The sequence below is a fragment of the Notamacropus eugenii genome, chromosome X (assembly GCF_028372415.1).
Source record: "Notamacropus eugenii isolate mMacEug1 chromosome X, mMacEug1.pri_v2, whole genome shotgun sequence".
Lineage (NCBI taxonomy): Eukaryota > Metazoa > Chordata > Mammalia > Diprotodontia > Macropodidae > Notamacropus > Notamacropus eugenii.
In genome coordinates, this window is record NC_092879.1 from 100,256,649 (window position 1) to 100,282,793 (window position 26,145).

The 26,145-nt window shown below is 42.2% G+C and overlaps 1 protein-coding gene across 1 annotated transcript in view; it reads left to right on the forward strand.

Annotated features, from left to right (window-relative positions):
* The window catches only part of TEX11 (testis expressed 11), a 183,437-nt gene that overhangs the window by 24,110 nt on the left and 133,182 nt on the right, over window positions 1-26,145 (forward strand). The window contains exons 4-7 of the mRNA XM_072627254.1: window positions 2,963-3,047; window positions 9,012-9,091; window positions 12,240-12,320; window positions 12,413-12,532. Coding sequence (XP_072483355.1) covers window positions 2,963-3,047; window positions 9,012-9,091; window positions 12,240-12,320; window positions 12,413-12,532 — 366 coding nt within the window. The remainder of the gene's footprint in view (window positions 1-2,962; window positions 3,048-9,011; window positions 9,092-12,239; window positions 12,321-12,412; window positions 12,533-26,145) is intronic.

A 26,145-nucleotide genomic window follows, 5' to 3' on the forward strand; every position in this document is an offset into this window, starting at 1 on the left:
CACATGTTTTTTTGCTCTCTGAAATATCGTGAGGAAGATAGGATTCTTCTTAAAGCTGCTTACGTCACTCTGACCACATTTTTTCCTTGATATATTGAAAGCGTTTGTTCCCTAGGGAAATTTGCTGTCAATGAGTATTAACTTTGTGTCTGGTGAAAACAAATCACGTAGTCACCACTACAGTGGTTAGTCATCATTGGATCGCGTGCCGTGTGAGTGGGATGGAGGTGGGCATAGGTGGTAGACTGAGCCACAGCCATTCCAAGGTGAGTTTGTCAGACAAAGGGGTGCTTCTCTTATATTTAATCCCCTCTTCACCTACAACACAACCTTACATCTATCATGGCTTTTATAAACAATTCTAATTGTGGCATTTTCATATATAATGCTTTGTGGTTTACTAAGAACTTTATATCTTAAAAAAAATTTTTTTAGTTTATTTTTAGTTTTCAACATTCACTTCCATAAGTTTTAAATTTTCTCCCCCTCCCTCCTTCCCCTCCCCAAGACGGCATGTAATCTGATATAGGCTCTACATATACATTTCTGTTAAACATATTTTCACATTAGTCATGTTATATAGAAGAATTAGAATGAATGGGAGGAACCATGAGAAAGGAAATAATTTGATTTGCTCTGCATTGACTCCATAGTTCTTTCTCTGGATGTGGATGGTGTTTTCTATCATGAGTCCTTTGGAATTGTTTTTGGTCCTTGCATTGCTGAGAAGAACTAAGTCTATCAAAGTCAGTCCTCGAACACTGGCTGTTACTGTGTATAATGTTCTCCTGCTTCTGCTCCTTTCACTCAGCATCAGTTCATATAAGTTTTTCCAGGTTTTTCTGAAGTCTTCCTGTTCATCATTTCTTATAGTACAATAGTATTCCATTATATTCACATACCATAATTTGTTCAGCCATTCTCCAATTGATGGGCATCCCCTTGATTTCCAGTTCTTGGCCACCACAAAGAGAGCTGCTATAAATATTTTTGTACATAAGGGACCCTTTCCCATTTTTATGATCTCTTTGGGATGCAGCCCTAGAAGTGGTATTGCTGGGTCAAAGGGTATGCATGCTTTTAGAGCCCTTTGGGCTTGAATTTTATATCTTTTATACATATGTATGGCAGACTCTAGACTCTAGCCTGATCTCTAGCACCTTGCCTGGTACAGTATGTAATTAATAAATGCTTGTTGATTGACGTCCAGAGGATCCTCAGAGATTTAGGCAAGACCGTACCATATTGGATCCCACTGGTGATATCTCAGACCAGAGTGTAACCTCTGGTTTCTGCTTTACAGAATCAAGAGGGAGCTCTCCAAAGCACTGAGTTCAACCCATTGACTTACCCCCACCATTTCTTGAACCATTTCAATGACAGGGAACTCACTGTCTCATGACTCAGTGTTCCATTTTTGGACTGCTTTAATTGTTAAACTTGTGAGTCCTTCCATTTGGTTCTCCCTTTCCTAACTCCCCTGGGAATAACTCATGTGCCACAATTGCAAAATCCAATGTTTGAAAAGAGTCTTAGTGACCAAATCTCTGACAAAGGAACAGTTAGCTTCTACTTGAAGGCACACTGTCCAAATCACTGAGAAAATGTGAAGCAGCCCAGGGCTAAGTCCTCCATTACAAACTTTTTGCTGCATTGACATTGAACCATTAGAAGTCATTCTTTGAGGCCAGCCATCCAAACACTTCTGAATCCTGCTTATTGGGTCATCATCACAAGAGCAGTCGGAGAGAGGGAGCCTTTGTTGAAAGTGTGGCCAAAACAAAACTGTGCAAACTCTTTGATTCAGCAGTACTGCTACCAGGTCTGTATCCCAAAGAGATCGTTAGAAAGGGAAAAGGATCCACAGGTACAAAAGTATTTCTAGCAGCTATTTTTTGTGGTGGCCAAGAACAGGAAATCAAGGAATGCCTATCAAAGTGGGGAATGGCTGAACAAGCTGTGCTATACAAATGTAATGGAATACTATTGTGCCATAAGAAATGACGAGCAGGTGGATTCCAGAAAAACCTGGAAAGACTTACATGAACTGATGCTGAGTGAAGTGAGCAGAACCAGGAGAACATTGTACACAGTAACAGCCACAGTGTGTGATGATCAGCTACAAAAGACTTAATCTTCTCAGCGATTGTTTCTTCCAAGACAGTTCCAAAAGATTTGTGATGAAAAATGCTGTCCACATCCAGAGAAGGAACTATGGAGTCTGAATGCAGATCGAGACAGACTATTTTCTTTTCTTTTTTTTGCTTTTTCTTTCTTATGGTTTTTCCTTTTTGTTCTGATTCTTCTTTCACAACATGACTAATGTGGAAATATGTTTAACATGATTGTACATGTATAATCTATACCAGATTGTGTGCCATCTTGGGGAGGGAGAGGGAAAGGGAGAAAAATTTGTAACTCAAAATCTTCCAGAAACGAATGTTGAAAACTATATTTACATGTAATTGGAAAAAATAAAGTACTCCAGTCAAACTGGGGAAAATGACACAAACTTCAAAACAATTTGTTTAGTTCTGAACATACCAAAAAAGGCCCAAGCTGTTAGAGCAATGTAAATAGCAGTCCTTAGCATAGGCAAAGATGTGGTAAGAGTTAATTCTGGGTCATGAAGCACTGAGTGGTATGGGAGATGCTCGTTAGGAGTTAAAAGAGACAAAGCTACCTGGCTTAGCTCAGGCACAGGCGGTCTCATGAAAGAGGTTATACTTGATGTTGGGCCATTGGAGAATCCCCTCCAAGTGAGGGCATAGTCCAATGACCATCGTGCATTCAGGAGACAGTGGGAGGGGCCCAGGCTAAGCAAAGGCTGCCTCATGAGGAGTTTAGAACTGGCTTATGGAGGGCCTTGAACACACTGGTAAGAAAACATGCTTAGCTCTTCAAATAGAGGCACCCAAGCACAATGTTGATTGGTGAAGGCCATCTCTCTCTCTTTTATCAGACTGAAATACTTGCAGTGAACCTGTGGAACTGGGCAGTGAGTAGAAGAGTAGGATTGTTAATCACTGCTGAACAAAAAGTTAAATGTAAGTACACGTTGCCTGGCTTACAGGATGTAAAGTCCTCTTATTGGGCATTGGAGGACATACATTTTTTAAGGTCCAGATGGGGAGACAGCTTGGTATAGTGGGAAGGATTGTGGATTGGGAGTCAAAGGGCCTGGATTTAAAGTTGACTTTCGCCACTTACTAGCTGTGTGACCTTGGTTAACTTACTTCCTCCCTGGGCCTCAGGTTCTGCATCTGTAAACTGAAGGGATTGGACCAGGTGACCCTAAAGGTCCCTTCCAACTCAACCTATATGATCCTAAGCCAGTTTGGGGCCATTTTAAAATAGGAGATTTATAAGGAAAAACTGAGCACTAGTTTCACAATAAGTAAACTCTTCCTGTGTTGGTCCTTCTTTGTTGATTATCCTTGTACACAGTGAGATATGAAACTAAAGTCAGTAGTCACTTGTTGATAAAAAGGTTACCAGGCGTATGCATAAAAAACTGTCGGTGGAGAGCCACAAAATGATGAAAGGGTGGGAGAACAAAGAGCCTTGAGGAAACATTATTTGCCTTGAAGAAGAGAAAGCGGAATGGAGGCTTAATCACAGCCTTCAGTTCTAAAGGCTCTTTTAGCAATTTTCTTCCCACTAGGAGCAGAAACTGCAGCATGAGGCAGATTTACCTGCTGGGGAGACTTGCTCCACTAATGTTATAGGTTGCTAAGGATGTAGTTGTAGATGCTCCTTAGTCAGATGATGCTAAAAATAGCATAGCTTTCATCTGCCCGAGATGGCTGAAATCTAGTCCTGTGTGATGGCCAACATATGGCTTCTGGAAAGGAAGATTGTCCTAATAAAGGTAAACGGACAAGGGCATGTTAAGTCACTCTCCTGGCAGTGTGTAAGTCAGGTGGCCCTTATTCTATAGTCCCCATGACCCTACTTTACTGTAAAGTGTCCATTAAGACAAAGCTCCAATACCCTGCTGAACTATGCACATGGTCACGACTGGGTTCTACCTTTGCCATGCCTTGGAAACACAGACTAATTAATGACAAAGCAAGCCTCAACTCAAGTCTGTACAAAGCTTCAAGCTTTTGAGAGGCAGTGGCAAGGAGGGAGGAGAACGTTGAATTAGGTGTGTTACTGACTGCCTAGCTGAGGAGCCTTGTATGGATTTGACTCAGTGATTCCTAAGGTTCCCTTCTGACTCTGAGTCTTTGATCGTTGTGAGCACGTAGAGGTCAGTGTGCTTGAGCTTGAGGCCAGCAGTAGCAGCTGTGCTCTTGGGCTCCACGTTCTCTAAGAAGGTTTAAAGAATGGCTCTTTTCCATCTCTTCCAGGCAGGAGTTGGCATCTGTCTTCCTCATAGCCTGGGTTCTTAGTATGGGAGTTAATAAAAATCCTCAGAAGTTGGAAAGATGTTTTGTTGATGCTCTTTTCTTTACATTTCTATCACTTTCTCAGCGCCCCCCCTCCCCAAATCCTCTTTTATAGCAGAAAAGTACCAATAAATAAAACAAATTAATGTTTTGGCCACGTCTCATCATGTAAGCTAATTCAGAGCCTCTTTTTGTGGGAGCAACTTATGTAAATATCTTCGAGATATCAAGGAACGGAACGAACACTGGCTTTGTTCACACAGCTTGGCAAGGGCTCCTTGTGCATCATTTCCTGGCATTCTGCAGACTAGGTGTTATGGGGGATAACATAAGTAGGCCTCAACTTAAAGGGATTGAGTTCCAAAAGTTTGGAAAGTCACTTATTTGGAACTTGGAACATTTTTCTCCAAACAAAAAGCCTTCACATATAAGTAGGGCTTTTAGGATTTGCCTAGAAACAATATTATAAATGATTGTTCAATTCTGAGGCTAATCTACAGAAAGACAGATTTAACCCATATTGTTGCTAAAATATCATATTTGCAACACTGATTTTTAAAAAATAATACTTCAGTGACAGTGCAGGTTAAATAGACTTTTAAAATAGGCTAGTTTGGGAAGAGACATCATTTACACCCAAATCAAATGTTTACTGTGCAGAACCCTCAACTAGGTTCTGGTGTGGTGGCATGATGAGGGTCCAAATCATTCTGTTAAAACATAATAGATAGATTATATATATAAAACATAATATGATAGAGTGCCAGGTGAGGAGGAGAGGTAGTTATCAACTAGAAGGGAAGATCAGGTAGCATTTAGGGTGACATTAAAAGGATAAGAACAGCTTGAGCACAGGTGGAAAGGTGGTAATCTATAGTTCCCATCCAGGGGACAGAGCACTGTCCAGTTTGGCTGGAGCATGGCATGGAAGGGAGAAGCAAGAGATGAGGCTGAAAAGGTCCCAACTTGGGGAAGACTGAGAATGCCCAGAAGAGATGATTGAATTCTACTCAACAGAAAATAGGGAGCTGCATAAGATTTTTGAGTAGAGGAGTGAAATTCATCTTTCTCTGCGTAAGAAATGGTATTAATGCAGTGGTAAGATGGGAGGACTAGAGTGGGGCCAGAGTAACAGACACTCAAAGATCTATCAGGAAATTATTATTACAACAGTTTGCATGGGTGGTGATAACACTGTGTGTTATGATGGTGGCGTTGGGATGGGAGAGGAGGGGACAGGCGCTGGAGGGGGAATTGACAGCATACTGGTCATCGTTTAGATAGGAGAGCTGCAAAGGAAAGAAGAATTAAAGATAAAACTACAAGGCCATGAACATGAGAAACTGTAGAAGAGTGAGCACGAATGGTGGGACCTCCACCAACAGAAAGTCGAAGCAGAAGTAGATTTAAGGGTCACTCTTAGTTTGGAACATGTTGAGTCTGACCATTAGTGAAAGATATAGGTGGCTGTGTGGGTCTGGAGCTCAGAAGGTTGGCGGTCAAGGTTGAATATTTAGATTTGCAAATCATTTACAGACTGGGTTGTTGAAGCCATAGGAGTGAATAAGATTGATGAGGGAGAGAGTGTACAGCAAAAAGAAGGCCAAAGAAAGACCCTTGGGAACTCCCTTTTTGGGGGATCCTGGAGAAGGGGAGAAGCAAGCAGAGGAGGTGGAAAAGAGACGCTTAGAGGACAGGAGAAGAAGTGAGGGCATTTGTTTTCTCTGAAGCTAAGGAGAGAAAAAAGAGGATCCAGCAATGGGTAGAAGGAGAGTGGCCACTAGTGTCAACATCTTCTGAGAGATCAAGAAAGATGGACTTTGGGATAACAAGTCAGCCTGGCAGTCACAAACTGGGGGAATCCTGATTAGATGTTTGAATGAAAAAGAGCTGGGGGTTTGAGTGTATTCTAAACTCAAGATGAGTCAACTGTGGAATATGGTAGCCAGAAGAATTCATCCATTCTTAGCTGCCATAAGAGCTTGGTGGAATACAACAAGTACTGGATTTGGGAGGCTGAGGCTTTGGGGCCCTATCCCAGGTAGGCTACTCACTATCTATATGACCTTGGACAAGTTACTAGATCTCCATTTCCTTCAACTGTAAAATGAGGGGATTGGATCAGATGATCTCTAAGGGCTTCTGGCTCTAGATTCCATGAGTAAGGCTAAAAAAGGAACCAAAATCTAGAAATGATCATGGTAACACTTCCCCTGTCCTCTGTTCTGGTCAGTTCCCATGTGGAATAGTGTGTCCAGTCTAGGAAGGACAGTGATAAATTGAAGCGCATACAAAGGGGTATGACCAGGGTGTCAAAAGGCTTTGAGTCCATATCATGTGAAAATGACTCGAAGGAATTGGGAACGTTGAACTCCCCCCAGGAGAAGAAGGAAAGGCTTGCAGGGGAGCGCAGCACGGTGGAGGTGGGAATATGCTTTCTAGTCTTTGAAGGGCTCCCCTGGGGAACAGAGGGCAGCTAGGAGCAGTAGAAAGGAGCTGCAGAAAAGCACATTTTGCTTCATATAAAAGAAAACCTTCCCTCATAATGCACTGCCTGGGCTGCTGGGCAGTTCCCACTTCATAGAGTCTCCAAGGGAAGTCAACCTCTGTCCCTGCTGAGGAGCTTTGGGCTCACACTGGATTAGCTGTGGCGGCCAGTAAGACAAAAGAGGGGATCTTGCTGTTGGGATAAATTTAACCTCATGACTTGTCATACTTGACTCCTGTGAAGAGAACCTCAGAGTGTACCTGGTCTGCATGTTTGTCAGTGCTGCTTTCCAAATGGGGAGCCTCCGTTGCTTTTAGGTTGGGGAATTTCCTTGACCAGGTCACTGTGCTTAATCAGAAAGGCAGGCTTCCTGTCAGGGAGGCCAGGGGAGGCCTTGTTTCAAAGAAGTGATCTACCATGGGGAATGGTGGCAGAGAAGACGAGAAGAAACGAGAAAGGGCTACTGGATTGGGTGTCCTGGGCATGAGGAACTTTTGAGAGCATGGGCTTCAATAGGGTGCTGAGAATGGGAGCCCAAAGTAGAAGGGTGGGAAAGACTTGAATGGGTGGGGAGGAAATGGAAGCAGCCAGTAGTTGGGAAGTGACGAGAATGGGAGACATAAGATGGTGGCTGATGGGGCAGCAGTTTCACTTGATTTTTTTTTTTTGATGATAAGGGAAATGTATTCATGTTTAGAGAGAGTGAACAGAGATAATGCAGAGAGCCTGGTCCTGGATGGGACGTAGATATGATCCAGAGTGGCAGTGGAATGGCTAGGGTGCCACACTCAAGAGTACCATGTTGGGCAGCCTTTCTGAGTCTCATTTTTCCAATCTGTAGAATGGAGATACCTGTAGGATCTGCCTCCTAGAATTGTTGGGAGGGCCAAAGGAAAGAGTGTCCATTAAAGTACTTTGTAAACTCAACAGTGATGAAGGAATTTCAGCAGTTGGAGCCTTGGAGAATAGAAAGGAAACCTCTTCCTGAAAGTTCAAATGGATGTCAGTGGGAAGATTACTGTACCAACGCATTTTTCAGGAACATGACCTTATCTCTTTTTCGGGTTGCACACGCATTTCCCCAAACCTGGCATGCTGCCTCTTTCATTTGCAAAAGAGTGGAGACCTTAACATTCTCAGAGTTTTCAGCTCCTGCCACCTGAGGGACTAACTGGTTAAGCAGAGCAGAGATGATTCATCCTCCCACGTTCTCAGACATTCTTGCCCAGTGTAAGGCAGCTTTCAGTTAAGCTCTTAAGCCAGAGTATTTTTCCAAGTTGTCACCTTGGTTCTCTGTGGGAGATACCAAGTGGCAGGTGCAGAACCTGAGGCTCCCAAATGGCAGACACCACCCTTGGGTGTATATAGATCGTAAGTTCTCTCTGCCGCAGTTGCTCCATCATTTCAGCAGGGTCAATCAGTCTGTTTCTTTTCCCAATAGTATTACTTGGGACTCGTGTTGGAATTGGCAGAATGGCATCTGCACTTGACTGCCAGGATACCATGCTGTCTTAGAAAGGAACCTCTGAAGGGTCAGAACCCCGAGAGGTGGAGTGACTGGTCCAGGCCACTCTGCTAGTAAGTGTCCAGGCCTTCCAGGCTTGTAGTAGTACTCTAGCCACAACACTGAACTTCAAATGCAAAGAGACTAAATAGAGAAAAGGCTTTCTTGAAGATAACGGCACTTGACTTGAGGCTTCCCAGGGGCTAGTGAAGGACTTTAGATGTATATTATGAAGAAACAGACTGTGATTACAACCTGGAATGAAATATTTCTGTTTCTGTTTGAGATCTCAAAGGGGAAAATGTCCAAAATGATTTCTTGGGTCTGGGTTTTATTTTCCATAACTTTTAAATAGTGTGTAATCCAAAATAAGAGCATAAGTATGTTCTGGGAAGATCGAACCCTGCCTGGTGGCCAGACGCAGTCTTCAACCCTCAGTCAGCCTTTGGTTCCAAGGGGGTCTTTTCCCTCTGAATGAGAAGACTGATGGCATGGTTGAAATGCTCACTTTGACCAGTCACTAGCTACACACCTGGCTTTGTTTCCTTCCTCACAATTGCTTGTTATAAATGCGTAGCAAAGAAGAATATTGTATGTTTATGTGTATGTAATTGATATTTTGCAGTATGTCATGTTGCTTGCAAGCTGGTATTTACGTTTGATGGCAAGTCTCCTGTCAAAGAATCCATTCAAAGACAGATTTTGGTAAGTCCTACATAGGCGGGGGAGGCCTGAAAATCTGAGTTTGTGCTCCAAGGGACCTACTTCAGACATTTTAGCCTGGGGTTTGTGAACCTGTTTTTTAAAAAAATACTTTGCTAATTGATTCCAGCACAATTGGTTTCCTTTGTAACCATATGTATTCTACCATGTATGTCTAAACACATGATTCTGAGAAGGGTCATAGGCTTCTGCCAGAGGGGACCATGGCACTAACAAAGTGAAAAACTTCTATTCTAGTCCCAAACTAATTGATGCCTTTTGTTTATTCATCATCATAATTTTTCCCAGTCTTCCTTCCCTCTCCCAGAGATTCATCCTGTAGAACAAATAGCATTTTTTAAAGACAGAAAGAGAAAAAAATCTGCATAACCAATCAGTACATTGAAAAATGCTGAAAATCTATGCTAAAAAGCCACAGACCTCCCATCTCCTCAGAGGGTAGGTCTTATCATTTGAGCTGCACTTGCTCTATCTAATCTTGCTGCACTCACTTGGGATTTTTTTGATGTGTTACTGTTCTTTCCATTGACGTTGTTGTAGTTACTGCGTGTATTGTGTTCTAGGCTTTGCATCGGTTTAGGTGAATCTCCTCGCACTTCTCTGGATTCCTCACCTGCATCCTTTCTTACAGCACATTCATATTCTATGATGGCGCATGTGCCCTGGTCGATGAATATCTACTTTCTTTCCAATTCTTAGCTATTACAAAAAGTGCTGCTAATAAATGTTTTGCAGTATGTAGCAACTTTCTTCTTATCAGTAGCTTTCTAGTAAGCCCAGTAATGGAGTCTTTCTTTGAGTCAGTCACTTGATTTGGAGAAGTCTAAATTGCTGTGAACAGGCACCAGTGGCTGAGGGCGAGAGCAAAAGGATCAGTCAAGCTTAGTGAGTCAGTGAGTTATTCAGCACCTACTATGTGCCAGGCACAACAGAGAGAATACAAAGGAAAACAAAAATACATTCTCTGCCCTCAAGGAGTTCATAATCTAATGAGGGAGACAAAATGCAAATAGCTTTGTATGAACAAGGTATCTATACAAAGTTAATTGGAGATAACCTCGGGGCAGGCACTGACATTGAGGATAGACAAAGGCTTCTTTTTAGAAGGCAGAGTTTTAGCTGAGACTTGAAGGAGGCAGAGATGGAGAGAGGGAATTCCAAGAATGGAATGGAGTGTCTTGTGAGAAACAGCTAGGGGGCCATATCATTGGATTGCAGAGTATGTGGCAGAGAGAGTGAAGGTGTAAGAAGGCAGGAAAGGTGGGGGAGGGGAGTGGAGTGACTCCTGACTATCAAACTGAGGAGTTTGTATTTGAGCCTGGAGGCAGTAGGGAGCCACTGAGTTTATTGGGTGGAAGAGTGACATAGATCTGTACCTGAGGAAGAGCACTTGATCTCTGGATGGAGGATGGATTTGGAGGAAGGAAAGACTTGAAGCAGGCCAACCTACCAGAGAGCTACTGAGCTAGTTTAGGTATGATGTGATGAGGGCCTCCATTGGGATGGTGGCCTTTACAAGAGAGATTTTGAAGATGAAATTGGGGTTGAGGTGTGAAAGCGTGTAGTGGAGGATGACACCTAGCTTGTGAGCTGGAGGGACTGGGGGGATGGTGGGACCCTCACCAGTAATAGAGAAGCTAGGAAGAGGGGAAGGTTTGGGGGGAAAGATGATGAGTATAAGATTTCTATGGGACATCCAGTTCAACATGTTGAATAGTCAGTAGATCAGGAACAACCTCATGCATCTGAGGTAAGTCATGGAGGAAGCCAGGGTGAGGGATTAAAGAGGTAGAAGCAAGAAGGGAGTACACTCCAGGCATGGGGGAAAGTCTGCAGAAAGGCCAAGAGATGGGAAATGAAGTTGTGTGTGAGAGGCATGGTCAGAAGGTCAGGTTAGCTAAATGGTAGGCAGAGCACCCGAAGGGGTGATGGAGAATCAGCCTCTGAAAGGTGGGTTAAAATCAAGCTGTAAAGACAAAGGAGTTTGGGGTTGAATCTCAGTGTTGCTCAGGGGCCGTTGAGTAGGGGACTGGCCTGCTCAGATCGGGCTTTTAGAAGACTATCCCTGACAACTGAGTAGAGGATCTGCTGCCAAGGAGAGAGTCTTCAGGCAGGGAGAGCAATGGAGAGGCTGCTGTAATAGTTCAGGCAGGAGGCAATGAAGACCTTAACTCAGTTTTGGGTAAGAGAAGGGGCAGGCTGGGAAAGATACTGTGGAAATGGAGCTGTGAAGAAGGAGAGGCAACATGATACAGTGGCTAGGGCACTGAATTTGGAGTCAGGAGAACCTGGGTTCAAATCCCACCTCAGATACTTACTAATTCTGTGACTCTGGGGAACACATCACCTCACTGTGCCTCAGTTTTCTCACCCTTAAAATGGAAGGAGGTCATCCATGACCTTTTCTAATCTCTGTGCTAGCCCAGTTCTCACAGCCATCATTTGGGGAGGCAAACACCTGTGGAGAAGGGCCAGCCAACCCTACCAACTGCCAACCAACCACCACCCATAAGGCAAGTAGGCAAGCCTAGCTGAAACAGCTAGGTTCCCCGAGGGACAGACAGGAGGCAGCATGTGCCAGGCCAATCAAACCACCACTACCCCCTTGACTACCAGCTTCCCTCAGATCCTGACAGAAACAGCCCAGGACCCTGAGCCCAAAAACCTTGGGAACAGCAACAAACTCTGTGCCTACAGCCATGTTCCCAGAAAGCAACTGTAGGGAGATTCAGCCTGGACACCATTTCCCTGCATACTTTGATGGAGACAGCCCAAGACCCCAAACTCAGGAGACTTGGGAATAGCAGCGCTCCCTAAACCACCAGAACTGTTTCTATCCCAGCCCTGTAGCCATCGCTGAGAGGAGAAATCATTGTGATTTCATCAACGTACAGGACTCCACCAATAAATGCTGTCTTATAATAACAATGTGATAAATGCTGTATAACAGCCATCTGTTCTTTATCTTCTTTTCCACAGACAGTAGCCTGAATGTAGCTGGATACTTATGCTATTTCCCAGAAATCAGAAGATTAAATATTTCCCCAAGACTTAGTCACAAGATCAAGAACCAGTTTGAGGAAGTTATGGTGGCGAATGTTTTCAAGCATGTCTACCTTCTCTCTTCCAGATGACAATGAAAACCGGGAAAGGCTGGGTTGATGTTGGCAAGGCCACTCTGGCAGACGGCTTTCTTGACACTGCCCAGAAGGTAAAGTGCCCAATGCTTAGTTTGCTGCAGGCTGTTTTTAGGCCTACCTGTGAAGGGGCTCATCCTGCATTTGTCTGGGGTTTGTTTTCTAGCATCTGGAGAAATTGTGTGCTGAATTACTGGAGGACAATCATGGCAACTTTGATGAGGATGTGCGAAAGGTCAACGTGAACAAGGACCTGTTTAAGGTGCTTTCTTACCAGGCTGAGTCGGTACGTATCCATCTGCTTGCCCAGTCATTGAGATGTGTACATGTGCAGACATAAGTAACGGGCCTTGGGGCCCATGGAGTCCATGGGGCCCACCCTGTTGAGTGGCCTCTGTAGCTCTGTCCTTGGTGTCTGAGGGCAGTTGTCTTGTCAGGCCTTGCTTGGCAGTGACATCTGTGTCTCTGTGCATGTGTGGATGGAAAAGACTAATGCCTAGTTAATCATCATTTCTCCCCAGTGAATGCCAAGACTCTTTGGCTTCTGGAAGCACCTGTTTCTGTTTTCAGCTACGTCTCTGTGGCTCTTGACTGTCTGGAGCACTGGTTTGAAAAGAACCCCCTCATTTCTGATTGCTGTAACCAGGCTGACTCGCCTGAGGCTGGCTTCTACAGACTGAAAGGAGCAGCTCATCCTTTAGCTAATTGTGGGCCTTTGACTTTAGTTTCCCATCTGTTGGTATGCTATTCTGCTTTCCCCCATTTCTTCTGCCCGCCCACACCCAGAAAAGCAAAATTAGATTGAATATGTCACAGGCCATCTCTAGGCTAATGTCTGTTTGAAACTCAGAATTAAAGCAACTTCAAGGTGGTTCTCCTGGAAGTGCTAAAGAATCCTCTGACCCCTCCTGTAGAGGCCTTGGGTTTACTTTGTGGATGACACAAAGGGAGGAAGGAAAGAGGAAGGGAGGGACTGTTTGGTGTCATCTGCATTGGGTTTGGGGGAAGACCTGTGATTTCATTGGTAGAGGGAGGTCTGCAGAGTTACCCAGGGGCTGGGAGAGGCCACATGGCTTGGCCAAGGTCATAGGACCAGTAGATACCAGAAGTAGTAAGTCATGTTGCCCTGATGTACTCTACTTTACAAGAACATATAAATATCTTAATGGCCTAGATTGAATAGTAGGCCAAACAATATTCCATATATATTCTATACATACATATGAATGTGTCTATGGATGCATAGATGGCTTTTATTAAGGGCTTACTACCTACTCCAGGCCAACCTCCACATGGCTGCCTCCTGTGGAAATTTCCTTAGGCATACATCTGACTACTCACTCAACTCCATTGACTTCTTAGGGTCTCTGGGGTAAAAGAAAACCTCTTTGGCTTAGCCTTTCAAGCCCTTCCAAACCTGGCCGCAAGCTTTTTCTAGCCTCCTTGGACCTTACTTGCACTTCTGCATTTTTCCAGCCAGCCAAACAGAGCTTTTCTCTGTTCTTCCCTCACCCCGTGCCATTTCCTGCCTCCATGGCTTTGCACTGGGCATCCTCTGGACCTGGAATGAACTCCCTCCTACCTCCACTTCATAGAGTCCCTCTTTTCCTTTAAAATACACCTAAGGCACCATTATCTCCAGGAACTGTTTGCTGTTTCCCCCCTCCCCTCAAGTGATAGTGCCCTCCTTTTCCATGTGTATATAAAGTAACTATGTACATCTATTACATGTGTGTATATACATACATACATACATACATACACACCCACCCACATATATATATACACACACACGTATTGACTTCCCATTTATGCTGCATAGGTAAATGTTTTTATAACTACTTGTCTCCTCATTAGAATGTCTTTGAATTTTTTGTGGTTAGGGATTGTTTCCTTTGTACTTGTATCCCCAGAACCTAGCACAGTGCCTGGTACATACATGTCAGTTGATTGTCTGTCCTGGGGATTTAGAGAAAGACAAAGCAGCTCCTCAAGGAGCTTATATCCTATTGAGGGAGTATCATACATGAGAAATGGGGGGAAGGTACCCCCATGTTAGAGAGATACCCAGGAGGTGTCTTGAAGGCCCAGCCCTGGGCCCGGGCGCAGGAAAGGTAAGGCCAGAGAAGCCAAAGGCAGAGTATGTTTCAGGTGGGGTGGAGATGGTTATAGATTAGGGGTTGCAGAGAACAGAGAGCCAAGAAGTAGCGTGGAGGCCTGGGGCCCTGGAGGAAAAGGCAAAAAGCCCTGTATTTAGGTTCAAGAAATTAACTGTACAAATACAGAAAAGACTTAAGGATTTTAGTTAGTGGTTATCTCAGTGTGAAGCAGCAATGCGTCTAAAAACCTAATGTGATCTTAGGCCATGTTCATACAAATGTCACATCCAGCTCCAAAGAGACAGCCATCCCATGGCTCTCTGGGTTAGGGAGGCCATCAATGACATGCCTCTGTCCAGCTTGGGTGCCTCCTTGGATCAGATTGAGTTGGATTGATGCCTTTTGCTTTGGCATCACTTTCATTCCTCAGTTTAGTGACTCCTCTCTGGTAACAAAGATATATAGGTCTGCCAAACTGGCCCGTAGCATGGCCGCTTTCAGCACCAGAGGCAGCCTTGGACTTCTGTAGTCCTGGACTACTCAACATCTGTGGTCTGAGGTCCATAGCTGTCAGGGCAGGGGTCTGCCTTTGCCAGCTCCCCTCTATTGACTTCACATCCCCTTGGATTGCTCTGAATTCCTTATGTCTGTCATTTCTTCCAGTTCAGCAGTTTCCCACTACATTCATATACCACATTTTTCTAAGCTGTCTCTCAGGTCATGGAGGTGTTCCATTTTAAGAGGAACATTGACAAATCAGAGCATTTCAGGAAGAGGGCAACTAGGATGGTAAAGGGGCTGAAATCCATGTTGAAGGAAGTGGGTTTGTTGAATTTAGCCTGGGGAAGGGAGGTGGGGATGATAGCTGTCTTTCTCTGGTTGTGCCCTTGAACTTATCCCTTCCCATCTCTTGCAGGAATTTGCCCCATTCATCGTGCCTTTCTTTTTCATTTTCAGTCTCACTCTTTATTTAGTCTTTCCCACTGCCTTCAGACATAATTAGGTCTCTCTATCCTAAAAGCAACTTTCTCCTGAGCCTGCCACACCTCTAAACTATCATCCCATTTTCCCTTCCTTAAACTGCTAAACTTTTAGAGTCATCTACATTCCTTGCCTCTACTTTTCCAGCACCCACTCCTTTCACAGCCCCTTGCAGTTTGGCAGGCCCCACCACACTATTCAAACGGTTTTAGCCGAGGTTATCAATGATTCCTGCTTGGGCAGTACTTAATCGCCCCAATGGAATGTTATAGAGACTAGCAAAGGTCACGGATGAGCTCCTACTTGTGAAATCAGATGGCTTTCTTTCAGTCTTCATTCTTCATCTTTCAGCAGCCTTGGACACCGATGACCACTCCCTCCTCCTGGACATTTTCTTTTTCCTTGACTTCTGTGATGCTGCTTGTACCTGGTTCTCTAAATTTTATTTTTGTACAGTAGCTTTCCCACCCTGAATGTTTATTTTGGAGGATAATGATTTGCATCTCATTTGATCCCCACAACGACCCAGCCTAAAGGAAACACCCTGCATTATGTTGAGCAGGTGTCTTTTTTTTACAGTGCTGCTGGTCTGCACTCAGCTGAGGGCTGTGTAGTAGGTGCCCTTTGTGCTGGTGTTAATGATGTCCTTGAGGGCTCTGTGCCCAGGAGGCATGTCTTGTGTGAGAGAGATAAGCTTTATTCTCCTTGGTCTGGAGGAAGGAGCAGGACTGGGACTGGTCCTGCCTCCTTCTAACCCTAACCCTCACTCTTGATCACCTTTATTCTTCCCTAGCTCCACTCTCACCTGTTTCACCCATTGACTGGTCCTCCCACACTATTGGCCATGTATACTCTTCTCCATCCTGGCATTCCTCTGTGCTTTAACAGAAACCTGGCTCTCTCAGGCTACCCTGGCCCTTGCAAACATTTACTCCGGAATCACAAGGTCGGAAAGAGGCATACACATACTTCTTTCTTGCAAATTCTGTGCCATTCCTCTCCCATTCAAGTCCAGACCTTTCTTTTTCTATGCTCCATTCAATTTATTTGTGCCACCTTCCCGCTGTTACTGTTATCTCCCAATTCTCCAGATCATTTCCTCAAATTTTTTTTTAAAATTAATTTAGTAGTTGTTGGCCTACCCCATTCTTTGTTGTTATCCCCCAGGACTTCATTATTCATGCTGATGATGACCTCTTTAGCAATCTGACCTCTCAATGACTCAACCTCTTCCTTTGCAGTGACATCCTTCTTTACTCTGATTCAGCTACATACCAAACATGGCCACACCTTAGACCTCAACTAACTCTCTGAGTTGCAGCACCTTTAAGGTACAGAACTTTAAAAGTTTGTTCCTGACTCCAGCCTCCCATCCTTCTAATTCGCCCAGTGTCTCATTCCCACTAAATGTTCATTTCACCTTTTTGGTCTTCTGAACCACCTTTAGGTTCCCATTTCACATCCCTCACTCTGATTCTGTTTGTTTCCATGATTTGCCAGTTTGATGTGTCTCTCGCTATGACTTTAGAGTCTCTTCCCCTAATGGTTTCTTGACTGGCATATTTTCTTCCCTGAGTAATCTCTAACCTTTTTTTGTGCTCTTGCTTGAGGGCTGCTCAGCATTGCTGGAGAAAGACAAGAAGCTGAATTTATTTGGTGGTAGACACTCATGTTAGACCTTAATATTTGGCCCTTACTGACTCCTCCTCTCCTTCCTAAGCTCATCATTATTCTGTCCTTCCTTACAGCACACAATCTAGCGTTTTCCTTCTTTGTCTAAACTTCTTTCATTCCTTGAAACTCTGCATCATTCTTTTTGCTCCTTTCTAGTCACAGAAGAGAGGTAATGTCTCTGAACTGACCGAGGTGTCTTTGCTCCCCATCCGTTAGGCTTTGGATCCTGATCCAGCAGTCATTCCCTTTCTCTTAAAAAAAAAAGACTTATCTTTTATTTTTCATCACCTTTATCTCTCTTCCTTCCTTCAGTGTCATCCCAGATAACAAAGATTGAAACAGAAAGAAAAACTAATCATTCCAATCAAGGCCAGTCATACATGCAGTGCTCCTGCCCTCCTCTCTTACATCTTCAATATCATCTTTCAGTACTGGCTGCTTTCCACTTGCCTACGAACTTGTCACGTGGTCCTGACCCTAAAACCCTTTCCTCTGAACGTCCTAACTGATCGGCTTTGTTCAACTCATCCTCTCCCCTTCACTGCTAATCTTCTGTCTCCACCCCCAGGTTCTCTTCGTCCTCACTACTCACTTTGCCCTCTCCCCCTTACAATCTGGCTGCAGTTGACACCGATTTTACTGAAACTCTTCTCTCAAATGTCCTCACTCACCTTCTAACCAACAAATACAGTGTCTTTTTTGCAGTCCTTGCATCTTCTTGATCGCTTGGCAGCTTTTGACACTGTTGCGTCCAAGTAGTCTCTAGGTTCTCTTTCTTTAATCTTTCCTTTGACCTCCCTTGCTCTCCTCCTCTTCCTGGTCCTTAAAGTGGGTGTTCCCCACAAGTGTGTTCTGTGTCTTGGTCTCTCTTTTCACTCTTTTTCTTGGTAATTGCATTCACTTCCATGGCCTTGACACATAAATACACACATAGATATGCAGTATACCTATGTATATATACATATACACATATATGTTTATATGTGTACACTCAGGTAGGTACATATGCTGCATGTGTTTGCAGTGTACACATATGTGTATGTATACATATATGTGCATATAACTCCCAAATCTCTTTCTTCAATCCTCACCTGGATCCTCAACCGAGCCCACTCTCTTGATCCCTGACCCTGTGCCTTCTCTCAGTGTCATTATTTTTGTTCCTTCATTGGTCCAGAGCTTTCCATGTATATACCTTTCAGAAATATTTAATCACATTGGGTATTGTCTTTGACTGTCTCTCCTTTTCCACCTCTCACACTTCCTGAATCACAAGGTCGGAAAGAGGCATACACATACTTCTTTCTTGCCACTTCTGTGCCATTCCTCTCCCATTCAAGCCCAGACCTTTCTTTTTCCATGCTCCATTCAATTTATTTGTGCCACCTTCTCCCTCTTACTGTTAACTCCCAATTCTCCAGGTCATTTCCTCAAATTTTTTTTTAATGAATTTAGTAGTTGCTGGCCTACTACCCATCAGTGCCCCATCCATTTCATCTGTACAGTGTCTCTTGAACCATTTTTCTACTTCTCCAGGATACTCTTAGCAGCTTCTTCATAGGTCTTTCTGTCCTTAACCCTCCTCAAAGCCTAAATTGGGTTCCTAGAAAAATTCGGTAACGTGTTTTTAAAGAAATTATTAGTCAACATTTAGAAAAGAAAGTGCCAATCAAAAGGAGACAGAGTGACTTCATCAAAAAAAAGGAAACAAATGTGTTATAGCTGAGAAATATCAGGTAAACAGAGGTGAAGTGACCTGCCTTGGATCATGCAGCCGGTCTCTGAGGCCTGTGACCACACCACACTATGTTTGAATGGATTTAGTAAATCAGGAGATGAAGGGAATCCTATACATGATGTGTCAAGATTTTAGCAAAGCATATAAAATCTCTCATGTCATCCTTGTGGCAAATATAGAGAGAAGTGCCCTAGAGCAGTAGTATTAAACTGCAACAGAAGGGAATCCCTGGCTCTCCTGAGGGATTGTGGGAAGAAGGCAGAACAAGGCAGGAAGTGACCTGGCTCTCCCAAACTGCCCTACAAATAACTTAAAACAATGGCTTAAATTGAATTTTAGAGCAGGAGAAATAATAAAAAGTTGAGGTAAAGCAGTTGTCCAGACTAAGAATTTATTATGCTTTGGCTGATGTAAAAAAAGCAGAGGTGGCCATCATGATCTCAGACAAAATTAAAGCTAAAACAGGTTTAATGAAAAGAGATAAAACAGGGAAATGACATTATGTTAAAAGGTACCACGGATAATGAAGTAATATCAATACCAAACATATATTTACCAAATGCTATAGCATACAAATTTATAAAGGAAAGGACAAATGAATTGCAGGTGGAAATAAGAGAGCAAAACCATAATAGTGGGGGACTTAAAATTTCCCTTCATAGAATTAGATAAGTCTAACAAAAAAAATAAGAAATAAGTCAAGGAGATTAATGGAATCTTAGATAAGGTATATATGATAGACATCTGGAGAGAACTGCGTGGGAGTAGAATATAGCTTTTCTCAGTGGTACATGGCACCTTTGCAAAAAAAGAAATTAACCATATATCATGGCATAAAAACCTAGTAGTTAAATGCAGAAATGTTGAATGTATCCTTTTCAAATCATAACGTAATAAAACTATATTTAATAAGGGATGATGGAAACAGATTAAAAATTAATTGGAAACTAAATAACCTAATCTTAAAGAATGAGACAAATCACAGAAACAATCATTTTATTAAAGAGAATGATAACAATGAAACAATATATCAAAACTTATGGGATGCAGCAAAAATGGTAATTAAAAAAAAATTTATATCTTTAAAAATGTTTACATTGAGAGAGAACAGATCAGTGAATTGGGTATGTGATTAAAAAAACTCAGAAAAATAACAAAAATCCCCAATTAAACACCAAATTGAAAATCCTGAAAATTAAAGGTGAGACTAATAAAATTGAATGTGAGAAAACCATCAAATTAATAAATAAAACTAGAAGCTGGTTTTATGGGGAAAAAACAAAATAGTTACACCATTGGTTAATATGGTTTTAAAAAGAGAAGAAAACCAAATCACTAGTATCAAAAATGAAAAGGGTGAATTCGTGACTAATGAAATTGAAATTAAAGCAGTTATTAGGTGTTATTTTGCCCAATTATATGCCAATAAATTTAACACTCTAAGTGAAATAGAAGAATACATAGGAAAATATAAACTGCCCAGATTAACACAAAAGGAAATACAATATTTAAATAAAACACTTTAGAAAAAGAAATTGAAGAGGCCATAAACGAAATTCCTGGGAAAAAAGCATGAGGATCAGATGGATTTATTGATTTATTTATCAGGTGGTGAATTCTACCAAATATTTAAGGATCAGTTAGTTCCAGTATTAAATAAATTATTTAGAATAACAGGCAAAGAAGGAGTCCTACCCAACTTCTTTTCTGAAACAAATATGGTGCTGATATGTAAACCAGGAAGAGCAAAAGCAGAGAAAGAAAATCATAGATCAGTTTCACTAATGAATATTGATGAAAAAATCCTAAATAAAATACTAGCTAGGAAGCTACAGCAATAAAGATGATACATTGTGATCAAATGGGATTTATACCAGGAATTTGAATAGAAGCAAAAGTATTAATAAAATTGATTATGTGAATAATAAAAGTAACAATCATATGATGCAGAAAAAGCTTTTGACAAAATATAACACTTGAAAGCATGGGTATAAATGGGTTTTTCCTTAAAATGATAAGAAGCATCTACCTAAAATCATCAGCAAGTATTATCTGTAACAAGGATAAGCTAGAAGCCTTCCTAATAACATCAGGAGTGAAGCAAAGATGCCCATTATCACCACTAAATGCTAGCAGTAGCAGTAAGAGAAGAAAAAGAAACTGAAGGAATCACAAGAGGTAATGAGGAAATAAAACTGTCTCTTTTTGCAGACTATATGATGGTATACTTGGCAAATCCTAGAGATTCAACTGAAAAATCAGTTGATACAATAAATTTTTAGCAAAGTAGCAAAAAATATTTTTTTTGCAAAGTAAAAATAAACCCATCAGCATTTTTATTGATTACCAACAAAGATCTGCAAGAAGACATGGTAAGAGATATTTAATTTAAAATAACTGTAGACAATATGAAATACCTGGGAGTATACCTGCCAAGACAAACCCAGGAACTACATGAGCATAATTATAAAACACTTTATATTCAAATAAAGCCAGATTTAAATGATTGGAGCAATATTAATTGTCCATGGGTGGGCTGATCCAATATAATAAAAATAACAATTCTGTCTAAATTAATCACTTATTCAGTGCCATCCCCATTAAACTAACAAAAATTATGGAGCTAGAAAAAAATAACTCATTTGGAAGAACAAAAAGTCAAGAATATCAAAGGAATTAATGGGAAAAAATGTAAAAGAAGGAGGTCTAGCAGTACCAGATTTTAAACTGTATTAGAAAGTCGTAATTATCAAAATTATCTGGCTAAGAAATAGAGTTAGGCATACAATACACAGCAGTCAATGACTATAATAACCTTGTGTTTGATAAATGCGAAGATGTAAGCTTTTGGGATAAGATCTAGCTATTTGGTAAAAATTGCTGGAAAAATTGTAAAGCATTCTGATAGAAATTAGGTATAGACCAATGTCTTAACACTGTTTATCAAGATAAAGTCAAAATGAATGCATGACCTTAAAGGAAGATATTATAAGTAAATTAGAGGAGCATGGAACATATTACCTATCAGATTTATGAATAAGAAAATAATTTATGAATAAACAAGATAGAGAGACTTGTGGGATATAAGATGGGTATTTTTGATTACATTAACTAATTTTGATTACATTACTTAAAAAAGTTTTGTATAAAGAAAACTAATATAGTCAGGATTATTAGGAAAGCAGAAAATTGAGGGAAAATTTTTATAGCCAGTTTCTTATATGTCCTTGTATCTCAAATATATAGAGGAGTGAGTCAAATGTATAAGAATATGAATCATTCTCCAATTGTTAAATGGCCAAAGGATATGAATAGGCAGTTTTTGGAAGAAGAAATCATAGCTATGTGGTCATATGAAAAAATGCTCTAATTTGTTGTTTAGAAAAGTGCAAATTAAAACAACTCTGAGATACTGTCTCACACCTATCAAACTGACTGAAATGATAGAGAGGGAAAATGACAAATGTTGGAGGGCATGTGGAGAAATTGGGACACTAATGAGTTTTGGGTGGAATTGTGAACTGATCCAACCATTCTGGAAAGCAATTTGGAATTATGTCCAAAGAATTATAAAACTGTGTATCCCTTTTGACTTAGCTATACCACTATTAGGTCTGTTTCCCAGTGATCAGGGAAAAAGGAAAAGAACTTCTATGTTCTAAAACATTTACAGCAGCTCTCTTGGTGGTAAAAAAGAGCTGGGAAGTGAGGGGGCGCCCATTATTTGGGGAATGGCTGAAAAAGTTGTGGTATGTGATTGTGATGGAATACTGTTGTGTTGTAAGAAATGACAAGCAGGAACATATCAGGAAAACCTAGAAAGACTCACATGAAATAAAGCAGAAGAAAACAAGCAGAACCAAGAGAACATGGTATACAGCAACAGCGATATTGTTCAGAGTGACTGAAGGACTAAATTATTCCAAGCAATATGATTATTTGTGTCAACTATGACTTATAAAGGAAAATGCTATCCACCCCCAGAGGAGGATCTGATATATGAAAATATGTATTGTATGGTTATGTGTGTGTGTGTGTAGTCAAATATTGGCTTTTCTAATGTGGGGTAGAGAGGGATGGAGGGAGAAAACTTGGAACTCAAAATGTAGCAAATAAATAGATTAATTTTTAAAAATGGTCATTAGAAAACCACAAATTGACATTATCTCTGTTGTATTGTATTTTTACTTTGTTAAATTTTTCCTTTTACATTTGAATTTAGTTGGCATGCAGACTTGTTTGACAGCTAGGTGGATTCAAGTCTATTTAGAATTCTGAAATTCTGCGATTCTGTCATGGGAGAGATTGAAGATGCCTGACAAAAAGATAAGGAAATTCTTGCTAGAGCAAGGTCACAGAGGAGATAGGAGGGGATAAGACTGGGATGTGACAGGCTAGCAAAGAAGAGGGCCCCCTCTTCCTCTGAGACTGAAGGGAAGGCAGAGAGAATAGGTGAGGACATTGAGAGGAGGAAAGAGTAGAGGTTAATTCCCAGTAGATGGCTTTAATCTCAGGCAAGGTTGGAGGTGAGGTTATCTGCTAAGAATGGGGAGGAAGGGGAAGAAGGAGGGAATGGAATTGGGCTTTGAAGAGATTTGGAACAGCTGCTTTGGGAAGCATGAAAATCACTTTGCCTTGCAACATCTGTCCCCCTTGGGGACAAATAGTCAAAATGTGTAATGGCCAAGTCAACAAGATTTCCTGATGTTTGTCCTGGAAGCTCTGGGCAGCTTTGGAGTAAGGGAGGGGAGGCTAGATGTTAGGAGTTAGCCATGGCTGAGAGTTACTGGGGGCACAAACAGGAGAAGGGCTTAAGGTGGAGGAACAGGCAGTATTTTGATCACCAGAGCTCTAGGAGATTGGCAGGAGGCCAGCCTACCATCTACATTAGTGAGCTCCAAAGTGGGGGGGGGGGTGTCATAGCTTGACCCAAGGAGTGTATGATTAACCAGTTTGGGAGAGTTTGAAGATGGGTCACATCCCACCCTCACAGCTGTGGCCAATCCAGGTGCTTGGCTCAGGCACAACCAAATCTGCCTTATCTCTTCACTCTCATCTACTTGGGCCCCTCCTTCCCTCAATTGTGGAAACTCTGAACTCCACCCTTCTGGGTCGCAGACTATTATTACCTGGGGGCTGGTCTAACTTATTACCCAGGTGGTATAGCAGCAGGGTGGGATAGAGTAAGTGACACAGAATGGATGAGTTGTGGTCTTCATCATAGTCTTGGTTAATTATCTTTCCTCCCAAATTCACCTCTTTACTACACTTCCCTATTATATCAAAGACACTCTCATTCTTCCAGTCACCCACATCATTTTGTTATCCAGGACATCTCTCCCCTCGTTCCTTTCTCTCCACTCACAGAGCTGCCACCCTCATTCAGCCTCTCATCACCTCACCCATGAATCATTCCAGCAGCCTTCCGTCTGGTCGTCTTACCTCAGGTCTTTCCTTTCAGATTCATCCTACATGGTGCTGCCAAAATGGTTTTCCTTGAGCACGGATCTGACCACGAGACTCTCCTTTTTGTCTCTTGCCCCTGGGATAAAATGTTACTTCATCTTTATTTCATCCTTTCTGAAGTTTTACAGTGCATATCATTATTAATGCGATAGTGTATGTATATAATTTGTTGATAGGTAAATACTTATTTGGAGCCTGCATACTCAGAACATTTTTTTTTTTACTGATGGGGGTGCATGAGCAGAAGAGTTTGGAGACCACTGATTTTGACAGGTTTTCAGCCATCTGAAGTCTCCCAACAACAAACAATGGAACTTTGGGATTCAGGTTTTTCCCCATTGCCTCTGCCTGTTTGCTCCACTTTCCTCCCTTCACCTTTCTCTGGGTCTAGAAACAGTGGTTCAGAAGCAGCTTTGGAATTTTATCTTTCTTGACTAACGAGAGCCAGCCTGGGTCCTTTAATCTAACAGCGTGGTTTGTAGTGGTCGAACCTTGGCCGTTGCTGCTTAGCATCTGTACTCCGGTAGCAATCACCACATCGGCCCCAACTCGCAGCTGCCTCCGGGCAGTAGGGGTAGTGGAAGAGTGCGGTTCTTGACTCCCTAGGGATTTCATTTCTGGTCCTGAAAAAAATGGAAGTGTGATAAAACCCTAAGCCACATGGTTAAAATTGATTAATAAAAAGGACTGAGAGCTAATTGGTACTCGTGGTTTCTTTGAAACTGTGAAGGGTACGTGTAAGTCAACTGCTTCGAATAAGGCTGTATAAAATGGTGAAGTCTTAATCTTCAGATACCTGGAATGAAGACGCCTGGTTTGGCATAGGGTCTGCACAGAACTTTAGAGCTGGGAGACACATGGAGAGATTCTTTGGTTCAAAGCGCATACTCCCCACACCCACTGGCACCCAGCATTTCCATTTCCTTAGCCCTTACCTAGAGGAATAATCCAGATGTATTTATGGAATGCCTAATAATGGGATGCTCTTTTGTATTCGGTGAGATTTGGGGTCATTGAGAGTCTGCTCTTTGTAATCTGATGCCCCTTGAAGAAAGTTCCCTACGGAATTCTGTGCTGGAGATTCAGTGGCACTCAGCTGGGTCTTGGAGGGGGAAAAGTTTAACCGCAGGGGATTCAGGGGATTGGTCAGTTGAGGGAGAGATAGAGGGGCATCTTGGGAAACTGGAGCCTGAAGAGCGTCAAAGTTGTAGCCTGTGTTAGTTGAGGGAGCACCTGTACCGGTGGGAGTGAGAGAGCAAAAGGGGGTCAGAGGAGGTAGGAACCCAGAGAGCTTTTTCTGAAAAAGTGCTAGAGAAATTCCTTTCTTAGAGGACCATGAAGTCTGTCCTGATCTTCCAAACCATTAGTAATCTTTTATTCATCTAATCTCGTGCATAACATTTGGTACTTCTAGGGGTTAAAGGCCCCTAATAAACCAAAGTCCCTTCAGGCCATGTGCTTTCCCCTTCCCTCCAGCAAGGTTGATTGCACATGGGAGGTTTCTAATAATGGTTCAGGAAGCTCGCTGTCTCTTGGATAGAGCCCTTGACTTGGAGATGGAAAGGACTGAGTTAAAATTCTGCCTCAGACACTTCCTTAGCAAATCACTTACCTCTGTCTCAGTTTCCTCATCTGTAAAAGTCGTTGTGAGGAGCAAATAAGATGGATTTTGTAAAGCACTTTGCAAACCTTAATTTGTTCAATCATGTCCAGCTCTTTGTGACAAAGACTATTCTTTGTGATAAAACTCTTTCTTGACGGATTCTGGAGTGGTTTGCCATTTCTTTCACCATCTCACTTTGTAGATGAGGAACGGAGGCCAACAGGGCCACCCAGCTGGGAAACATCTGAGGCCAGATTTGAACTCAGGAGGAAGAGTCTCCCTGAGTCTAGCCCCTGCATTCTATCTACTGCAGCAAACTTTGAACAACCTCCACAGAT